Genomic DNA, 22,898 nt, shown 5'->3' on the forward strand with positions numbered 1-22,898 from the left:
ATATGTAACATGCATCATAAAAACAAACAGGGTGAGACAGATTACAATAAAATGCTTAGTTATATGCAGACTGGATTTATGCAAATTTGCAGATTTTAGAAGTTTACAAGAAGATTTAGATTTTTCATCATCAATATTCTGCTTAGCTCCGCCAAGCACTTTATATCATAGGATAATATACAATAGGAGTCTATATGCTACACAGTGCTATCCAACTTGCAAGATGTGGAGGGGCATTTTCAAAAAAGGACTTCTAAGTACGATTTGGATGTTTCCAGCAAATGTCCAAAGTCGGAAGCACAGAAATGGCCATTCTGAAAGCTGAACCACTAGATGTCCCCAAAACATCTACTTGGACGTCCAGGCCACTAGGATGTCCAAGCTGCCAAACAGTCCAAAGTTATACCCCATTTTCAATCAAAAAAAGTCCAACTTGAAACATCCAAATAGTTTGCATTTGGACATAAGAGGCATCAACCTTGTAATGGACTGGCCACACAAACATACCAGAAGAGCAATGGGGCACCTTAGTGAGCACTGCTGTGAACTTCATATCAAGGGTGCCAGATGTACATCTCACCAAAATCTCCTTTTAATTTAGGGTGAGCCCCCCAAAACCTACTATACCCTCCTGTCCACCACCATAATAACCCTTATGGCTGCAGGTAGCACCTATAACACAGTATAGTAGGGTTTTGGTGGCCTCATACTTTCTACCATAAATGTAGTGGTTAGAGTGTTTTATGAGTTTGGGTCCTCCTCTTTATAGTTCATGAGCCTACTGGTAGCACCAGGTTAGTTAAGACACCTGTGTGCTACTCTAGTAGGCTTTCCTATTCCAAGTGCTGCTATTCTACAGACAGGTATATATTTTTTCATTCAGACTTTTGTGGGATGGGTGGGGGCCTGTGACCACTGGGGAGAGTGAGTGTATGTGTGTGTGTGTGGGGGGGGGGGGGTCATTACTTATTCTGTCATGGTCATCTGGTCAGTTTGGGCACTTTTTTTGGCACTTAGGCTCTTGTAAAACAAGTCTAGGCCAAAATGTCTAAGTTCAGTTCAGGATGTCTTAGGAAAGATTCGATTATGGCCTGCAAAATGTCCAAGTTAAGCATGCCCAAAGCCCGCCAATAACATACCACCCAACATGCCTACCGAAACTCTGAATGCACAGCAGCTTAGAAGTCCCACTAAATGTCTATCTAGAAAGTCGGTTTGAAAATTGGCACTCGGATGTTTTGGGTGGGCAAAATGTCCAAGTGCCGACATGCTAGTTTTTGGACATCTAAGAGTTTTGATTATGCCCCAATAATGTACTAAAATATTTCTTCCCCAGAATAGGATAACTAATACAACTAGTGAAATTTTTTAACATTAGCAAACTGAATTCCTTCACTGATCGCATGCTTTACTTTAAAAAAAAAAAAAAAAAAAATGAAAGAAGTTATCAACAGAGATCACATTGGGTGCTACAAAAAAGAAGTATCCATTTCTTATATATTCCTCTGCATCATCAGGCTTTACAAAAGTACTCTGGCACCATCTCCTGGCTTATCAATACAATGCCATGGTCAGCTTGTGATCTGCTCTTGGCAAGTTTAGACAGGATCATATTTAATCATTTTTTTTTGTATTACATTTTACAACCTGCTGCATAGAACTGTGAAGTGTTAAATCCCAGTGAATTAAAGTACACACCGGATAGTTTGAAAATCTAAATATTTAAATATGAACATCTACTGGTAATCAAATAAATTCTAAAATTTTAAAGATGCTCAGAGGTTTAAAAGGCTTATTTTAATATATGGAGTGCAATTAGTGCTATATACATTCTGCTACATCTGTCAAAACAGTATGAACCCTTGTGATTGTACCAGCTACATGCACCTCTTGAACAAGCCAGTCATCATGTAGGTACAGCTGTGGTCTTAGGATAGGGATGCAAAGAAGAGGTTATCAATCTCATTCCATTTTATAACAAAGATGGGACCCAAAATTAAATCTGCACTTTAAAAATTTTAGAAAGTGTTTAGCATACCATTTTTGAGGAATATCCAAAATTATTTCACAGAATTAAAACATTAATAATAATGTGCTTGCAGACTGATGAACTTGTCCAACACATCCTTAAAAATAATCCTAAAACTTTTTTGTGAATATGGCATATGGGATTCAATGGGTGTCAGAGCATTTGTTGCACAATAGCCACTACCACACTTTTGTAAAAGGGGGTGGTATATAAGATAACCCCCTCTCTCAAATACTGTGGTTTACAATATAAGCTTCTAACACCACACAACATAACTGAATTTCCATAATGTGTTTTATAGAATTTTATAGCCCATAAATTCATCAATATTACTATTGATCTGATGGCAATGCATAATATTTCTTTCGTTTTTTTTTTTCTGTTTTTAAACTAGATGCAGACTAGACATCAGAATTGATAGGCAATGCAGATGGTATTTTTAAAACCTAGATGCAGAAAGGCAAAAAGAAAAACATTTACAAAATATACAAACATTTTGAAGTTTGTGTCACAGATCTGTCTGTAAAACTTTGTCATATGTAATAGTACAAAAAAGCCAAGCTGGCACTGAAAACACTGATAACGGCCCCTTTTTTTTGCCAATGTATGAAACCCTATTCCAGGCTGAAATAAATTCACTTAAAAAGTGAAGACAAGATGAAATACACCACTTGAACATTTAAACCCCTCAGGAGTGCTTAAATTTGGTGCTGAAAGGGCACTATCACAGACCACCACTATCATCCAGAGACAAAAGTGATCATTTTTATGGAATACTTTTAAATATAAAGAATTCAAGTATTTCTTAAATATATGGGGGAGGGGGGTTACCACCAACTGGTAATTTTAACACAAGTTGTGCTATTTTAGTACAGGATCTCACTGCATAAAATGGGACCCTGTGCTAATAGCATGACTTGTGATTTAAAAAAAAACTTGTCTTACCGGTAGATAACATTGATAACTCCACCTCATTCCTCCCTTAGTGCCTTAATAGCAACCCCTACCTTTCTCTTAGAGAAATGCTATGGAGATGCCAAAGTATACATAAATGGTAATTTTCAATATGCTTTCAGATTTCTAAAGAAATAATTCCAAAGCACAGAGATCCAAACTGGTCTTCACACCTACCTTTCCCTGAAGGGAGTTGCACACTCCCTGGTGTTAACTAAATGCCTCTCTCTCCCTACACATGATGAATATGTAAAAACCTGAGGGGGGAAGTTAAAAAAAAAAAAAAAGCTGCTAGCCATAATAGGCTACAAAGTGCATAAGGAAACATTAAGGTAAAGCCATTGCACACAATCTAATATTATACTCAAGAATCATATGGGAAATTGTGATAAAAAGTCAGTCATTGCATCCCAATATGAATCAGCATTTGCAAGTAGAAATTAAATGCCACGAATAATGAATCTCATATGAGCCAGCAATGCAAACATTCCAGAAATAAACATTACAGGTAGGATGTTTCCAATAGAATTTATGGCAGATCTAGCATTATCATGAGAGAAAACAACCGTTTCTCTCACTGCGCTGAAGGCATGATTGGTACTCTGATTCCAGTGAAACAACATTTACTGAGATTGCTGATAAGCATATTAATACTATTATTCTACATTTAAAAACTAACAAAATCAGTTTGTTTGGTTTTTTTGGGGGGGAAGGGAGGGCAGAGGACAACCAGGTTATTAAGAATGGCTCATTTCTTTATGTGTGGCTATAGTTTTGACCTTATATTGTTTTTTGCATGGTTGTTATTCATTTGAAAAAGGATACATACAGCAAATAGGTAAAAGGAATGCTTCAAAAAGACACTTCTAAATTACCATTTTCTCTATTTCAAGTCTCTTTGTTTTCAGACACATGTTGATTTCAAAACTTATTGCACACCAGTGCCATTTCCACAGACCTGATTCAAGTCAAAAAGTATAGCAGAAGGGAACATTCTGGTTCTAAAACTACAACTGGCAGTACCTAGCCTTCTGTTAAAATCAAGGTGTGACCAACAACTTCACTCATTTTAAAGTCATCACGTTAGTCTGTATATACAAAAGTTTTCAATATTGGTCATGCTGTGCTAGTAATTATTTATGAAAATTTGGCCAGGCTTTTTCCCTTCCCACATTCAATTCAAAATGAACCACCACAGAAAGGTAGATAGACGTATCAACAAAGCTCTTGGCAATCACAGCAAAATATTTTGTGCCCACTTTCACTTGTGTTTTTCTTTCTGAGCATTATCCGCACCCTTATGAAAATTATAGATAATGCTTCATTGTAGAGTACTGAAGGTAGCTGCTATCCATCTCTCTATAAATCATCTAGCCAAAAGACTAATAAGTTACATTTCAGTTGAAATGTTCAGCAAGAAAAACAATTTTAACTAAGAAATTACCAAAAGGATACAAGTGGAGAGTCTTTCAGGTTTCTAGAGCTATATAGGTCATACGTTCATCACTAGCATAACAGCTGTGAAAATTTCATGAAGACCACTTAAAACCTGTGGTAGATTTTTTACATAAAAACCATTTGCAACAGTGTAAACAAACCTGTCAGCAGAAACAGTAGTCTTGTATGCTGCAAGCAGAAACATAAAGCATCTATCATTTTGAAATACCCTACATAATATTTTATTGCCTCACAAAAACTTACAGTTCCAAACTGAAGATACTTCAAGTTTCTTTTATAGAAATATTATAGGCACTTCTATATACCAGAGTTCAAAAATACTATGAAGCCTCGGATGGCACCGAGTAAGAGGCCTCACATATACCCAGAACTCTACTCAATACACCAAAACATTGAAGAGGAGATATCTTATAATTCTGATGGAAATGCAACATACTTAGAAACAAGGGCATAACTGTGTTCCTGAAATAAGACATTTTTTTTTAAAAGTACTGAATCATTTAAGAGAAAATAGTAATTCTGAAGTACAGATATTTGCAAGCATTCCTTTTGAGGCATCTTTTCTGTTATCTCACTTGAGGCCAAAGAAACCACAGAGTTTATGACAGAACAATGTCTCATGTTTCTTTTAGGTCTAATTCATCATAGGTTAAAGATTTTCAGTACTCTTTTCCTTCGCCCTTCTTAGCATCTTTAACCAGTACAATGTGTTTGTTGTGGAGTTGCTTGGTCCATTGCAGTCCTTTGGTCTCCCATCTTCTGTGGGTGACAGTGATAAGTTATTATCCATTGAGTAAGTAGACTACCAGTTCATAGGTGGACATCATTATAGCTGTGTTTGGAATTTGTCTTACTAGATGTGTTGTTAAACCACGGTACAAGGACAAAGACCCTTCTTCCTTGACAACCAATGAAAGAGTCTGGAAGAATGACCTGTATTTTGTTCCTTCTTCTCGTAGTCTAGTTCGTATAACCTCTATATAAAAGAAATAAGACCAAAGTAATTATTTGATTTTTACTTTGCAAAAATATTACAAGACCCAAACTGTACAATCTGAAATAAAAATATTAACTAAAATATTATATCTTATACCATCAGATGGGATCATGGATTTGATATATTATATGTACAGGTACTTTCTCTGTCCTTAGTGGGATGATCTATGTACAAGAAATCAAATTTTGCTTCAGTCTCAAAGAAATTTCATATATTTTTCAAAGCCAAGTCCTACCACAAAAATTGAGATAGCAGGCACACTGTTCTTGCATTCCTCAAGTATATGCTATTTATAAAAATATAACTGTAAACTAATAATCCCTCTTATTACTATTTATTTAATTTGTTTTCTATCCTGTTCTCCCCAAAGAGCTTAGAGCGGGCTACAGGTTAACATACATAATATACAGGTTACAATTTGCCATAGTTACAGTACAAGTTTTATCCTAATTTGACACATACTAGGGATCTAATACCAATATACGTGGAAGGCCATAATCCAAAAATATGTCCAAGTCCGATTTGGACATAGGGTGCTAGTGGCCCAAAGATGGCAGCGGCAAAATGTCCATTCTTGAAAAGTACGTCTAAAATATGCTTTTTTCAAAAATCATCTATTTGTACGTCCAGCTGTTTGATCGTCCAGACAGCCACTACATCTTTCTTTATACCACATTCTTGACCAAAATTTTTCCAAGTCTCAAACGTTCAGAAGAAGACCTTTTAGATGTGGGAGAGGCCGCATTATGATGGACTAGCCACCCAGACATAACATAGAAGTGGGGCACCTTACAGGGCACAGTTGTGAATTTCACAAAAAGGGTACCATATAAACATCTCACAACTCCCTTATAGGTCATGGTGAGCACCCAGACCCACTATACGTACCTGTCTACAATCCCAACAGCCCTTATGGCTGCAGGTGCCTCCTATATGGCAGTACAGTAGGGTTTTGAGGGGCTCACTCATTTCATCATTGATGTAGTGGTTAGAGTGGCTTATGGGTCTGGGTCATCCTCTCTATAGTTTACTAGCCCAACCCCTAGACTACTTAAGCCACCTCTGTGCAGCTCTACTAGACTTTCCAATGCCAGGTGCTAATGTTCCAGAGGCAGGCATGTATGGGTTTTTTCTGAGCTTTGTGGGGATACGACGAGATCAGTGAACATGGGGTATATGTGTGTGTGTGTCTTTACTTTGTCCCTGCAGTGGTTATCTGGTCACTTTGGATACCTTTTGGGTTTTAGATCGCCTAAGTCACAATGTATAAGTTCTGTCCAGGCAACCTCGTAAAACTTTTGATTATCCCTGCAGTATGACTAAGTCAGGTTGGCCTACGTCCCGCCCAAATCCTACCCTCACCACTCCTCCAAAAACGCCTCTTTCAGCTCTGGGCGCACAGCGGCATAAAGAAGCCTAAAATGTCCCTGGATACGTCTAAAAAGCCGTTTCAATTATCGGCACTTGGATGACCTGTCTTTTAGGTCCAAACTCTCAGGGCGACCGTGTTGACCAGTCCCAACAAGGGATCTAAAATAAAAAACAATGTCGGGAGATAACAGCAGCATAATATTCGTATGGCAAAATGCAATTGAGCTCAGCCATAACCGGACGAGAGGGCTCCTGAAAAGGGACCTCTGCCAAAGGTGCAACTGGTTTAGAAGAAACAGATGCACCTGTCGGCTACATCCAACAAGCTGGATCCCAAGAATACACTTTCCAGAGGAGCTGAAAAAAAAGTTTGGTGATTATCCACACTGTGTGCGCTGCAGGGCCCTGCTGAGGCGCTTGCACTGCGCCAAGAGTCTCCAGACTCAGAATGTGGGCATTTGGTGCCAAACTCTAGAACGGCCTCTGGGTGAAATATTTCCCAAAATCACAGACCCAGGTCAGCTCCCTAGCCCTTAGAACCTGAAAGAGGTGCAGCACGAAGCTCCTGCCCCCAACATAATCTTGTGTTACAGGCCTGTGCTGCAAATGAGGCCGATGCTGCTGCTTTGATGCCTGAAGAAGCCACTTCAAAAAGCTTCTTCAATACCATGTCTACCCTGTGATCCTGAGAATCTTTAAGCATCGCTCCTCCTTTACTAGGTGCACTTGGTGACCTGAGCTACAGTTGAATCCACTTTGGGCTGCTCAAACAGCTGCTGAAATTCTGGTGCCAAGCTCAGATATAGCTTTAAACAGTCTGAAAAAACTCAGGAGTGTCCCACTGTTATGTGATCAGGGCAGTGAGATTTGGATGCGCAAGAAAAATGGATGTCAGAGCATTAGAGTGGCTCATGACAGTATACTGCTACGCATAGGACTGACCCTACAGTTTCAGTTCCTTTATGACATCTGCAATGAAATGGTGAATGGACACCGACTTAAAGCCGGTGGATGGAGGGATCATCACCAGGACCAGGGCCCTCCAAGGTATCCTGCTGAACTATTCCTCAAGGGGTATCAGCATCATCCAGGGTGGAAAACAGTATCTGGCAACAAAAGAAGCATAGTATCAGTGTGCCAACTAAGGCAGTCTTGGTCCGTAGGAACTGGGGTACTAGGGACTTGGTCAGTAACCTCCACCAATGGCATGGTCCTGGAAGCTTGCGGAATGCCTGCCGGCTGCGTCGCATGAGCTGGGTCTGTGAGATAAGTTCTCCAAATGAGCTGGACAAATTCTAGGGAAAAGCCACACACCTGGATAGAGGCAGTGTTCTGATGGATCCCTGACAAAGTTTGTAAAGAGTCCCTGGACTCAGTGCACCTACGCTTTGCACCATCACCATAAATGGACATCGAGCGGGATTTTTTCCCACTTCCCGGACCTGCTTCGACTCTATAGCCCTAGAGGAACCAGAGGAGGTGAGGCCCGAAGTTCACACCCCCTCCCTGCTCATGCCGCATGACGCAATACATGGACACTCTGCCGGCAGATTAGCACAATCCACACATGAATTCAATGGAGTAGGGGCTGAGAAGTCCATCTCTATCGATTTTCAATAAAATCAATGGGTTTTGAGCAGGAAAAAAGATTGATAAAATCCAAAATGGCCACCGCCTGTAAAACTGCACCAAGAATGGCCCAGGAAGACAATGTGAAAAAAATAAAAAAAAATGTCAAAATAGGGATTTTGGAGGTGAGAGACTTGAACCCTACCCCCCAGAAATGGCTAAAAACATTTCTAGACCTCCCCCGATTCTCCCACAGGATATAATGGAACTGTACTCACAGTCTCTGAAGTGCCTGTCAGCTTTTCTCACAGCAGCTAAGTGAAGGGAAAGGAATTTCTGCTCAGATTTTCTCCAAACGGCCCAATCTTTGGGCTGTCAGTTAGATGGACCCTCTGAACCTCTCCATGTGACTGGATGTGGGGAAAATGCAGCCTGGGCCTGATACCCCGAAGGCTCTTGCTCAGGGTACATACAAGCCTGTGCTTAAATTTCTGACAAGGTCAGAAAACAAGCTTTCTCCCAGGGGGCACTCAGCAGGCTGGCTCCATTGGTTTACCCAAAGCTGCTGTCCGTGGAAACTGCTTCCTTTCCCAGGCAGAGAACCCCTTTGAAAGGGGTCTCAAGGCATTGAAGCAACCGAGAAAAAGACAAGCTTAGTGAAAAAAATAAGAAAAATAAGCAGAGATCAGAAGCACTTCTGCACGGTTCGTTTGCAGAAATAAAAAAAAATCTGTAGGGGGCTCTGTGTTCCTTAGTCATGTGGGAGGAGCAGAGGAAAAATGTGTGGTTTTCTGCAAGACCCTGTTCGTGAGTTGGAATACAACACCTATCACTCCAGAAGAGACGTAGCAGAAGGTACTCCATAGGTTTGCCTCCTAACTTAACACAATTTTCTATGCATCATTAGGTTCATGCAATCCTTTATTTATATAACTAGTGTTTAAGCCTGTTACATTAACGGGTGCTAGAATATATGCCTGTCTGTCTTTCTTTATTTATGTCTCTCTCCCTGCTCCTGTCTCTTTCTTCCTTTCTTTCTGTCTCTCTTCCTCCTGCTATTTTTCTCTCTCTCTCCCTGGCACCCTTTGTCTGTCTGTCTTTCTTTCTGTCTGTCTCTCTGGTCCCCTGTCTGTCTTTATTTCTGTCTCTCTCTCTTTAGAGAGTTGCGCGGGGACAGAAATCCCACCCGTCCCCGCCAAAGTCCCACCCGTCCCCACCCGTCCCCGTGAGGAATCCCACCCGTCCCCACCCGTCCCCGTGAGGAATCCCTCCGTCCCCACCCGTCCCCGCGAGGAATCCCCTCCGTCCCCACCTGTCCCCGCGAGGAATCCCCTCCGTCCCCGCCCGTCCCTATAAACTTCAGAAATAGTTATTTCATTTAATTATGCTACTGAATTAAAGGCTCTGGTAGAAACCCATTTACAAATAAGCAAAAAGACTTTATTAATTTGAAAATATTAATTGGGAAGAATACATACTTTGCAAATGGGTTTCTACCAGAGCCTCTAATGTTTATAAATTTTTATCAACACAACTAATATACTACTTTATCCTGAAGCAAAATAAAAAAAAAGAAATATAATTCTTTTCCTACCTTTGTTGCCTGGTTTCTGCTTTCCTCATGTTCTCATTCAATTCCTTCCATCCACTGTCTCTCTTCCTTCTGCATCTTCCATTTGCTCTGTTACTGTGCCTCTCCCTTTCTTCCCCCTTCCAAATTGGTCTGGCACCCATCTTCTTCTCTCCGCTCCCCCCATAGTCTGGCATCTGTCTTCTTCCCTGCCAGCGTCTTCTCCCTACTCTCTCTTCCCCATTTCCTTTCAGCGTCCTTCTCCCCCCATCTTCCCCATGTCCTGTCAGCGTCCTTCTCCCCCCTCTGTCTTCCACATGTGCTTTCAGTGTCCTTCTCCCCCCTCTGCTTCCCCATGTCCTTTCAGCGTCCTTCTCCCTCTCTGTCTTCCCCATGGCCTTTCAGCGTCCTTCTCCACCCCCCCCGTCTTTCCCATGTCCTTTCAGCGTCCTTCTCCACCCCTTTGTCTTCCCCATGTGCTTTCAGCATCCTTCTCCCCCCTCTGTCTTCCACAAGTGCTTTCAGAGTCCTTCCCCCCCCGCCCTTCCCATGGCCTTTCAGCGTCCTTCTCCACCCCTTTGTATTCCCCATGTGCTTTCAGAGTCCTCCCCCCCCCCCCGCCCTTCCCATGGCCTTTCAGCGTCCTTCTCCCCACTCCTTCTCTACCGCCCCGGGTGCAGCACAGCCGGCCAGGTCCCCTTACTTTTGTGGCACTTCCCCGACCGACTGACAACAGCCCCGGTCCGACAAACCTCCCTGCCCTTAACTGTGAATCTAAATTACCTTATTACAGCTGCTGTAAGAAGATAATTTAGATTCGCAGCTACAGGGCAGGGAGGATTGTCGGACCGGGGCTGTTGTTGGTCGGTCGGGGAAGTGCCACAAAAGTAAGGGGACCTGGCCGGCTGTGCTGCAACCGGGGCGGGGTGTGGCGGGGCGGACCGCCCCCTCCCTTGGTAGCCACTCGAACCGCGAGGCTACTCTCCTCCTTACCTGCACTGCCTGCAGCACAGAGCCAAACGGAAGTCTTCCCGACGTCAGCGCTGACGTCGGGAAGACTTCCGTTCGGCTCTGTGCTGCAAGCAGAGAAGGTAGGGTAAAGAGCCGCGCGACTGAGTACATCCAGCCCCGCAGGAACCCCGCGACCCTCGGAGGCGTCCCCACGGGATCCCCGCGACCCTAGGGGGCGTCCCCACGGGATCCCCGCGACCCTAGGGGCGTCCCCACGGGATCCCCGTGACCCAAAGGGGGAACCCGCGGGTCCCGCGGGATTCCCGTCGTCCCCGTTCAGCTCTCTATCTCTCTTCCTGGCCTCCTTTGTCTGTCTGTATTTCTTTCTGTCTCTCCCCCCCCACACACACTTTCCTTTGAAGAAGCTGCAGCGGCATTTCCCTTCCCCTCCAGATCCCTGTGAAGTAGTAGCAGCAGCATTTTCCCCCACCCCCCATTCCCTTCTCCCCCCACTTTCCTTTGCAGAAGCAGCAGTGATATTTCCCTTCCCCTCCAGATCCCTGTGAAGTAGTAGCAGCATTTTCCCCCACCCCCCCATTCCCTTCTCTCCCCCCCCACTTTCCTTTGCAGAAGCAGCAGCGGTATTTCCCTTCCCCTCCAGGTCCCTGTGAAGTAGTAGCAGCATTTCCCCCCACCCCCATTCGCTTCTCTCCCCACCACTTTCCTTTGCAGAAGCAGCAGTGATATTTCCCTTCCCCTCCAGATCCCTGTGAAGTAGTAGCAGCATTTTCCTCCACCCCCCCATTCCCTTCTTTCCCCCCCCCCCCACTTTCCTTTGCAGAAGCAGCAGTGATATTTCCCTTCCCCTCCAGGTCCCTGTGAAGCAATTCCCTTCTCTTACCTGAGCTGTCCTGCTCCGTTCGGCCAACTCCCTGCAATCTGGCCTGCTCCGTTCGGCCCATCCCCCTTCCCTTCCCGTGGGTTGGCCTGCTGTGCCGAAGGTTTTTGTTTTAAGCTTTAAAAGTGCCGGCGGTAGCTCCTCTCATGCTGCTGATCCTCCTGTAAAGAGCAGCCTGCGATGGTGGCCGGCTTTAGCGAACCTCACAGGCCGCTCTCCAGCCTCGGTAGCACGTTCCCTCTGACACACGGGATCGCGTCAGAGGGAACGTGCTACCGAGTTGGAGAGCGGCCTGCAAGGTTCGCTAAAGCCAGCCAGCATCGCAGGCTGCTCTTTACAGGAGGATCAGCAGCAGCAGCGGCGGCGGCAAGTGAGGGCTGAGGTGTGTTCCCTGCCGAGGACGCGGGCAGGGAGAGAGCTTGCCTGGCTTCCAGGGTGAGAGAGGGTGGGAGGAGGGGAGTGGCCAGAATGTTCCCTGCCGCTGGGTTGGCTGCCACGGATCACACACCACAGGGGCAGGCAACACGAAATCCTAAGTGCGCATGTGCGCTTAGTCTTTTATTATATAGGATAAACTGTTGTACCCCAGGGCTCAGTTTTGGACACGAGTTTCACTCAACCTTTTCATATATCTGTGATATGAACAGTTACTTTTATACTCATGACTTAAAAGGTGGTATATTATACTAACTACTCAAGCCCAGACCTTAATCTACTGAATATTTATTTGAATGTGAGCCTTCTCTGGAAAGAAACCAAAAAGCTCAGGTTTAATTCACTGAGATCCCTGACAATGTAGATTAGAGGCTGCCGATGAAAACCAGACATTTTCCTAATTTTTAAGGAGCCCTCACAATCTCTTTGGTCAATCCATTGAAGAATTTAATGTATCAGTGAGCCCCGCTTACTTTGCTTCTTTGTCTTCAGCAACTCTGGACTATCCACTCCTTACCAGACAAAGAGGCACTCAGGACCTAGTTTACTCCTTCATCCTTAGCCACTGCAAAATTCTGTACCTCAGAGCTAAATTGTGTATCTTCAAACAGCTAGACAACATACAAAATATGGCAGTAAAGAAGCAAAAAAATATGACCATCTCTTACCTCTGTTAGTATCAGAACACTGACTCTGAGAGATCTATCAATTACATTATATAAGTTAAGTTCTTTGCCTTCAAGGCCTTCTTTCTGGGCTTTCTCCCACAGTTAGCTCTCATCTAGTGCCAGTAACCTCTATACACCCAATTCACAATATGAAAACCAATGTTTTCTCCTATCCTGTATGACAAGTTTGACTAATCAATTGAATTAGCATTCTTTCTCTTAACCTGTCAAATTCACTGCCTGCTCACTTATGGACAGAAAATTCCTACCCCAAGTTCTAAAAGAGGTTTTAAAAACTTGTACTTTACTAGAACAGTGTTTTTCAACCTTTTTACACCTATGGACCGGCAGAAATAAAAGAATTATTCTGTGGACCGGCATCGGTCCATGGACCGGCGGTTGAAGAACACGGGGGCTAAGTCGTGGGCCAAACCCCGCCCATCTCTACCCAATCTCCACCCCAGACCCCGCCCCCATAATAGTTCTAATTGCACCTTGCACGTCCCGTGCCTCATCTGGAAGCCTTCCCTCTGACGTTGCAACGTCAGAGAGAAGGCTTCTGGTTCAGGCGCAGGATGCCCGTAGGAGCCACTGCCCGGGCTTTGTGCACTGAATCAGTTAGGAAGAGGGAGCTGGCTCGAAGATAACGCTGCAACGATCGCACTGTGGACCGGCGGTTGAAGAACACTGTTTTGGGCCTGATGCACGTGCTGGCCCTGTGGACCGGCAGGAAATTTCTGTGGACCGGCACTGGTCCATGGACCGATGGTTGAAGAACACTGTACTAGAACATATGTGAAAACCTTAACCATGGAGGATTCATAGTAACATCCCTACTCTAACTGTTCTCTTACCTCTCCCCTAAGATTAGGGTTGCCAGATTTCCTTTTTTTTAAAAAAAAAAAAAAAAAGAAAATGAGGACATCTGGCTCCACCCTGTTCTGTCCCTACTGCCACACCCCATTCTGCCTCCAGCTCCATCCTGTTTTGACACCAGCCGAGCCCCCAGACGAACCTCCTGTCTCCTTCTTCAAGGTCTGAATGGCCTCTGCGCATGCGCAGACATCAACGTGATGAGGTCACGCGCATGTGAATGATGTTATCGCATCGATGTCTGCGCATGCGCAGAGGGCCTCCAGACGCGGCCTAGAGCTCAGGGACTTCCAAAACGTGGACAGACTGATGGGTTTTCCCAGACGTTTGGTAACTTACCTAAGATGTTGTCTTCCCTGTCTAATTCTACAAAAACGTTCCCTCATGGAATAAAAAGCAGTCCAAATACTGACTACTATACATCTCCTTTCACACTGTGTATTGTGTGTTTAAATTACTACCCATATATTTGTATTGTAATAGTGTGGCTATATTTTTTGATTCTGTAAACTGCTTTGCTGCATATGCTTATGAAATATGGTATAATCTATATAACCACTCGTTTTTCTTCCAATTTCAAAAGGTAAAATATTACAGATAAAAAGCCCTAGACACCTTACTTATATATATGTACTTTCATCAGCTAAATACTAGTTTAGTGATAAAAATAGGGATGGAAATAAAACTAACCATGTGGATATGCTATGGAGGTAGCACAAGTTTTGGAGGTGGCAGCAGCCAGCATCATTCCAACAAAGTCTGATGCTTCTTTCACAGACTCCTCATCTTCATCCATGTTTGCAGAATTCTTATATTCCAGTAGTTTACGTTTAATTGTTTCGTAAATAACAAAATGGATAACAGTCTCAGAGATGCCAGCATATGACGCAGACATGCCCCTGTAAAAGCCTTTAAATCCATCTGCCTGATACACTTTACGGATACATTCAAGTGCACTCATTCGCTTTTCTCCACGATTTCTGAGAGGGAAAGAAAGGTTAAAAAAGGAAAAGTTTAATTGGTTCATAGTTATTAAATTTAAATTCCTTAAAATAGTTGCATTCCTTGTTAGCCAAGCACATTTGGAAATCATGGACAATCAATACTGAAACAAAAATACAAATTTCCAAGGGGTTAGGACCTCTGCCAAGTAATCATGGGCTCCCGACACTGTTCAAATTCAGCCTTGACAAAACAACCTGAGCAGATGCATGACAAAGACATTCCTGATACATAGAAAATAATTGAAAGCTGAAGTCATCAGATAACAATGTTCCACATAAAAGAACATATTACAAAGACTGGAAAATATGTCTAAGACATGTACATTGGGGGTAATTTTATAGTAAATGATTTAGGCTGAGCAGCAAAAAGCTGACTTTAGGGCTCATTTTCAATTTCAAATTTGAGCTGATACCAGGAGTAACATCGCAAAAGAAATCTACTGTAGTGGCATTTAATTTTCGAAAGGGCAACTATGATAAAATGAGGAAAATGGTTTAAAAGAAGCTAAAAGGATCAGTTGCAAAGGTTAGGACTATAAACCAGGCATGGATGTTACTTAAAAAATACCATTGTGGAAGCCCAGACCAGATGTATTTTATGTATCCGTCAACAGGCTGGCAAAAAGAAGGTGATTCAGAATAACTGGTTTACACAGAGAAGATTTATATTTGAATATATACAGTATATCTGCAGCTGTCTTAGAACTTAGTATGTACTGTGACTTTCTCTTCATAGGGGGGTGGGAAGTGGTCATGCAGTGGTCATCTGATCTGTTTGGGCACCTTTCTGACATTTAGGCCCTAATTCTTGTAGGGACGCTGAAAATTAAGCGGGGTAGGTGTCTTACTACTGCCTAACTTAAATGATTTAATTGGTAATTGACCATGTTTAAAACCAATAAAAAAATTAGTTTTAAAAAATGTAGGCGCTTACAGAACAGGCCACCAATATCCCATCTACAGAGGTACCTATGGTACATATGGTCAAAGTGGGTGCGGCTTGTGCTGGAAGTGACTGTAGGCACCGGAAATATAGGCCAGACTGGATGGGCCATTTGGCCTTTTATCTGCCATCATGTTTCTACTTTACATGTGGCTGTGATTCTGCAACTTGCGCTGGTACATGATTAACATCTGACCAGCAACGGTTTTGGACGCACCAGCCACTATTGGCACCGGTTGCAGAATTCGGCCTTAGTTGTTACTGAAACAGGTCCAGCCTAAAATATCCTAGTTTTAGCCCTGGATGATTTTTACAATGTTACATTATCACAGAAAAACATCTGAATCATAAGCTTGCCCTGGCCCCCCAACATGCCCTACTTAAGATTTTTAGACACACTGCATAGAAAACAGTTTTAAAAATAGGTTTCATAAATATTAGGGCTGAACAATTAATGTGTTAATAATGCATTCAGTTTTTAATGGTGCCAAAATTTTTTAATGGATTAACGGGTCTGGCTGACAGCTCTTCTTCCCACAGAAATCTACTGTGCCTATTTTTTCTCCCAGAGGACTATTTCTCTGGAACCCCCAATCTGATTTGGTCCTTTTTCAGACCCAGCGTCTTTTTATTAGTTTTTCCCATATGCCAAGTTTTATCCCATTCTGTTAAATTTTCAATGTGTTTGACCCCCAGACAAAGTAGACAGACATATATTTTCAACCTCATTTTGGAGTACTATATTCATTGTCAAGACCACACTTAAAAAAATAAACAGAATGTAGTCTGTCTTCAGGTTAGCTACTGATCCTTGTCAAAGCATATAGAGAGGGACAACAGACAAAGATCTCACTTTATTAATTTTGGAAGAAAGGAGATGACGGAGACAGTTTAATACCTTCACAACAAACACAAAAGAAGCAGATCTCGTCTGACTGAAAGGAAGCTCTTGAACAAGGGGGAATAGGCCTAAGATAAAGGGACAAAACTCTGGAATAAATAAATATTTCTCAGAAAAAGGGTGGTGAATGCATGGAATGGCCTCTCAGCAGAGCTGGTGGAGATAGGAACTGTTTCTGAATTCAAGAAAGCACTTGGGACTAGACAGAGGTTCTTTGGCCTCATATTATCTTGGAAAGTGGATTAGCACAGCTACTACACCATTTAGTTCCCAGATTAAACTTGGGATCTAAAATCAAGGGGCAGGTGCAAAGGACAAAAGCCATACCTCAACATTAACCTCTTCTTGGCTCTTACCCAGGATCTCCCTGGCTTCTAGTGAGGGCTAGTTGCTATTGTCCTATTAGATGACTAGTTTAAAAATGACATTTGACCCAAAGCAGTAATCTCACAGAACTGCTAGGGGCTAAAATGTGCACACAGACAGTCCTCAGTAAATCTTGAAACCTATTCAAAACAAACAGGTCAAATTAGAAAATTAACAAGTTTTTCCAATTTAGCTAAATTCCTTTGTTTTATTTCTATATATATTTATTATGGGAAATGGTTATAAATAAGGGTATGAACAAGGAGGTAAGATTTAAAGAAAATGTGTTTTGATAGTATTAGTGCAAGAAGAGGAAAATTAATGTAGGTGAAGACTCTGTATGTTTAATCATTATAATAATAGTGATACAAATTTTTATAGTGCTAATGAATATGCACCATTCTGTATAGTGGTGATATGTATACTATGTCCCGACATAGAAAGCTTAAAATCTAAATGAGCACCTAAGGCAATGTGAGTTAGTGGCAGACAGGATTGGAACCCTGGCTGACGTTCGCAGGCAAACCAAACCCACTACAAAACACTAAAGCCAATTATAACATAATGCAAGTTTTAAAAAAGTTCTATAAAAGTACATTAATATTTTTAACAAATTTTGTATATATTCCTAGTGGACAAAGACCTTAGTCAAACCACTTGTCAAAAAAACTAAACAATCAGTGGTATCTTACACCTTCAGTAAGAGTAAACTAAATCTAATACCTGCTCAACATAAATGCTCATATGTATTTAGCTGAATAAATCTTGTGGGCATGTTCCAAAGGCATCATAGAGAATAAACTGTTTATAGTGGTCCCTCCTCCGAAGCTCAGAATATAATTTTATATGCCGTTACAATTATTATTTTTTTTTTCCTACCTCCAAACATCTGTTTCTACATTTAGGTCTAGACTCTATAAACGGCGTCCCAATTGTAGGCAGCAGTAGGCATCTACCGCTGTCTAACGAGCCAATCGGGACGCGAGGCAGGCCGCCTACACTGTAGGTGTATCCGAGAGCACAGGGAGGCGCGCAAGCCTGCCTAAGGCTAGGTGCAGTTTGGCCTGGAAGTAGCCTTAGGCAGACCTAGACAGCCATATGCATCTCCCTAGGCCAGCGGGAGACGCATACAATGTAGTTTAGCAAAATGCTGGCCTACATTGTAAGTAGACGTGGCCGCAAAGCTTATTGCGGCAGGGGATCTCCCTGCCACGATAGGTTTAGCGGTTGCCAGTCCCCTAACCCCCCTCCCCCTCCCAGTCCCTCCTGCCTGGAATACCCCCCCTCCGAATGAAACCAGCAAGAGGGTGCCCAATCCCTCCTAATGGAACACCCTCCCTGAACAAAACCGGCAGGAGGGTGTCCAATCCCTCCTGCTGGAACACCCCCCACCCCAAACCGGCAGGAGGGTGCCCAATCCCTCCTACCAGAAACCCCCCCCCATAGATTCTGCGCCGCACCACCCCACCCTCCATAGATTCCACAACCCCCCACCCTCCCTCTAACCTGTAACGATGGCCGACCAGACGGGTCATCCTCTGTCCGTCTCCGTCGGAATGAGGCGGGCCAGCCCCTTCCTGGTGCATTGTGGGATACACCGGGGAGGGGCCTACGGCCTGCTTGCCCCTGACGCCTCTTCAGTGCATCCCACAATGCACCGCGAAGGGGTAGGTCCGCCTCACTCCAACGGAGGCAAGCCTGCCGGATGGAAGACCCGTCCAGCCAGCCATCGTTACAGGTTAGGGGGAGGGTCCGGGGAAGGGGTTAGGAGGAGTTTTAGTGTGGGGGGGGTTTCAGGTGGTGGGTATCACAGAATCTACGGTGTGTGGGGGTGGTTGTGGAATCTGCTGATGGGGGGTTGCGGCAGGAGGGATTGGGCATCCTCCTGCTGGTTTAATTCGGGGGGGGGGGGGGGGTGTATTCCGGCAGGAGGGACTGGGCATCCTTCCTGCCACATTCGTTCGGGGGTAGGAGGACTGATGGCCGTGTCTACAATAACTCGATTCCCTAATTGATGTCTGTAACATGGATGTTGGTTAGAGAATTGGGTTTACTTTAGGTGATCTTAGACTCGATTCTATATAGGACGCCCGTCTGCTTCTGAGACCAGGCGTCCTATACAGAATCCGGGCCTTACTGTTCAGGTTTTTGCCTCTATAATCCCTCCAAACCCAAAAAGATGAAGTGAGACCTCAAACTGGATTTTTATGTAGTATAATTTCAGTTTTTGGAGTTGGGCCATTTTAAACATAGATCCTCTCCCTCCTTTTCTATTTCTCACCCCTTCCACCTCTTCTCTTTCATCCCTTAAATGTAAATGTGTTAACTTTCCTATCAATGTTAATGGCATTTTTTTCTTATGATTTTATATTAATTATTTTTATAATTGTATACCACTTTACCTGACTGATAAGGTGGTATATCAAATAAATAATATCAAAAGAGTTTGTAAGGGGTATTGCCCAATCAGTTGTTTAATGTGTGTTATCATAGAACTTAGCCTGACCAAGACTGAACCAAAGGCCTGCGGCATCACATGGATTCCACATTCCATTTTATCATTCAAGGATAAAGACTGTAAAATTGCTGACCTGGTTAAGGAACAGTATTCTCAGTGACTCAGCTAATATCCAGCTGGATAATTCAAGACAACATTGAAGAAGAGTTATTGCACTCTTATTTTGGGATATCCAAGGCCGACTTGTGAGGCTTCCATATGATTGGCTGCCATTGTCAACAACTGCCCTCAGCCAGTCATCAACCACTGGCTATTATGACTTGAAGGACATGACTGAGACATTATGTAGCAGGGGTGTCCAATCTAGCCCTTGCCCAGAAGAGTTTTCAGAATTTATACAATGAATATGTAAGTAAGTAGATAAAAGCCTTGGGAGGCAATCCATGCAAGTAGATCTCATACTTATTCATTGTGGAAATCCTGAAAACCCAACTGGGTTGCAGCCCTTGAGGACCGTGGTTGTGTAGGATCCCAGCCAGTGACCAGGCCTTCCTTTTTTGTCACCAATTCTCATCTCATCACCATCGAAGGAGAAGACAGCACTACCATCTACAGGTTGTATGGTTGAGTTCTATGATCACATTTACATCTGGGTTTAGTTAGTTGATGATTAATTGATAGCGAAGTATGGACTAAACCAAAAGCCTGGTGCTTGCCTCCATTAAGTCTTAAGGATTAGGGGGGAATTCATCATAGGGTGCTAAGCGCACGCCAACCACTAAAGATGACCATAAGAATATAATGAGTGCCTTTAGCAGTTAGCCCATGCTAATGCACTTAGTACCCTTTGATGAATTTTCCCCTTAGTGTCAGCTATTAGAAAGTGCGGTAACAGATCAAATCAGAAAGTACCTGGAACACCATAAACTATTAGATGCCACACAATTGGGTTTCAGAAAACACTACTCAGTGTCCTGTCATCGAAGATTAGAACACCATGAACACCGGACAAGTCTTTGTACTACAATTTGACTTAGTGCATTTGATGTGGTAGACCATCAATTCCTATTACTGATCCTAATCTTTCTAGGATAAGCGTTGAAGTGCACACTTGGCTACAAGGATTTCTAACAAACATAACATATAGAATAAAAATGAATAGAGAAACTTTGGAAGAATGGTCAGCATCAACTGGAGTACTCTAAGGCTCACCATTCTCTCCAATACTTTTCAATGTACTAATGTCAACACTAGGATACTTCTTAAATAAGAACCTCACCTCTATACAGATGATATTACAATAAGCATCCCTTTCTACAAGGAAGAAAATAAGATCAACAAATCAATAGAAGAAGTCACTCATGTTCTGTTCATTTGTTTGCAATGTATTAATCTATATTTCCATAATTATAAACTGTAAATCACCTTGAATCAGTTTGGACATAGTGCAACTCAGAAATCCCAGGTTAGATTAGATCTAATTACCAACTGGGCTGACATGAAGCAAACTAAATAAATTTTTAAAAACCAAATTTTTACTAATAAGCTCATCCAGAATCACCAATGATGACACTCAAGTAACACTGCATAATATCCCACTGAAACTGGAATCAAACTGAGAATCTTAGGGATTATATTCAACAAGAATCTATCCTGGGAGGATCAGACACAAACATTAACCAAGAAAATATTCGCCACATTGAGAAAACAGACAAATTTGATATCATTTCAATAAAGAAAATTTTCAGGTCTTGGTTCAGTCACTGGCACTATCCCAACTGGATTATTACAATGTCATTTATGTAGCATGCAAAGAAAATATATGAAAAAAAACCCTACAAACCATTCAAAATGTAGCAGCTAGACTTATTTTCTCAGCAACTAAATATGACAAAGTGACACCCTCTATATCTTGAACTACACTGGCTCCTCTTCAACTACGTGCACTGATATTTTTAATCTTCCATGGTGAAACACCAGACATGTTGAATTTAATAGAAATAACACCCAATGACAAATACAACCTGATCAGCAACCATATCGGAATAAGATTTCCAAATCCTAAAAGAATCAAATACAAAACTATTCACTCTATAACCTTGCCATACCTGGCGGCAAAATGGTGGAATCCTTTACCAGCACAATTAAGGAACAAGACTTTTGTAAAGGTCTAAAACTCTATCTATTTACAAAATATCTTACTCCCCCCCCACAAACAAAAGGCTACAACCAACAGAAACCAAAAAAGACACAAACCACCTCCCCCATTTCCCCCAAACGCTCTACAAACCAGGAAAGTGACACTCATACTCATAAAGTCAAGATTACAACATCAGAAATGACTAATCTTCTCTCCAAACCATATATCATAATCATAAGCTCACATGAACACAAACTAAGATACCTATGTCATGGACCCTAATGAAATAATGTAAATCCTGGACATGGCCAGACTCTTCTAAATTGTAAATCACATAAAACTCCTTCAGGGGCATATTAGCGATCCAAATGTACTAATACAGTATGATATAATAAGAATTATAGGAATCTTTAATGTTGTTTGCTATTTATCTGTATTGCTCTACTAAATAAACCATCCTAATTTAAAGGCTCTTGATGGTCTGTATTTCTTATTAGTTAATAAGTAGATAAAAGCCTTGGGTCATATCTTTGGTGTGACCCTAGACCAGGGGTGCCCAAAAGGTTGATCGCGATCGACCAGTAGATCGCAAGGACAACGCAAGTTGATTGCAGAGCCATAGACTCGCATTGCCTTTGCATTCTCCCTTCTTCCCCGACGCTGCAAAAAGCCAGGCGCGTGCAGCCACTGCACAAGCGCCGGGCCCATAAGCCTCCCTCCTCCGACGCCAATTCTGATGTCAGAGAGGAAGTTCCTGGACAGCCAATCACTGCCTGGCTGGACCGGAACTTCCTCAACGACATCAGAATTGATATTGGGAAAGGAGGCTTATGGGCTTGGCGCTTGTGCAGTGGCTACATGCGCCTGGCTTTTGCAGCGTCAGGGAAGCAGGGAGAAATAGTTGTCGGTGGCTGGGGGAGGGAACAGGCAGTGGTGACTTGGAGGGGGGCAGAGAGAGAGACAGAAAGACGGTGGCTTGGCGGGGGGGCAGAGAGAGAGAAAGAAAGACACAGAGCTTCATGCTTCCTGGAACTAAACAGGCTGCTGTTCCTCCAATGCCCAACTAACAATGCTGCCTTCTCTGGCGAGAGACAAGGGAGAAAGACAGACAGAAATAAAGAAAGGAGCAGAGAGAGAGAGAAAGAAAGACAGAAAGGGGAGGAGGTGGCAGGGAGAGAGGAAGAAAAAGTTGGGGGAAGGAATGAAGTGTGGCAGGTGACAGGGGGCAGGCAGGGAGAGAGGAAGAAAAAGTTGGACTCATGGAGGGACAGAGAGAGATGTTGGTTGGGGAATGGAATGAGGTCTGGAGGAGA

At 42.9% G+C, this 22,898-nt stretch overlaps 1 protein-coding gene across 1 annotated transcript in view; it reads right to left on the minus strand.

Moving 5' to 3' along the window:
* Positions 1–638: 638 nt before the first annotated feature.
* The window catches only part of SLC25A36 (solute carrier family 25 member 36), a 149,613-nt gene continuing 127,353 nt past the window's right edge, over positions 639–22,898 (minus strand). Inside the window, exons 7-8 of the mRNA XM_033958382.1 lie at positions 14,464–14,753; positions 639–5,417 (exon numbers count right to left, since the gene is read on the minus strand). Coding sequence (XP_033814273.1) covers positions 5,224–5,417; positions 14,464–14,753 — 484 coding nt within the window. The 3' untranslated portion in view covers positions 639–5,223. The remainder of the gene's footprint in view (positions 5,418–14,463; positions 14,754–22,898) is intronic.

The sequence above is a fragment of the Geotrypetes seraphini genome, chromosome 9 (assembly GCF_902459505.1).
Source record: "Geotrypetes seraphini chromosome 9, aGeoSer1.1, whole genome shotgun sequence".
In the NCBI taxonomy this organism is placed as follows: domain Eukaryota; kingdom Metazoa; phylum Chordata; class Amphibia; order Gymnophiona; family Dermophiidae; genus Geotrypetes; species Geotrypetes seraphini.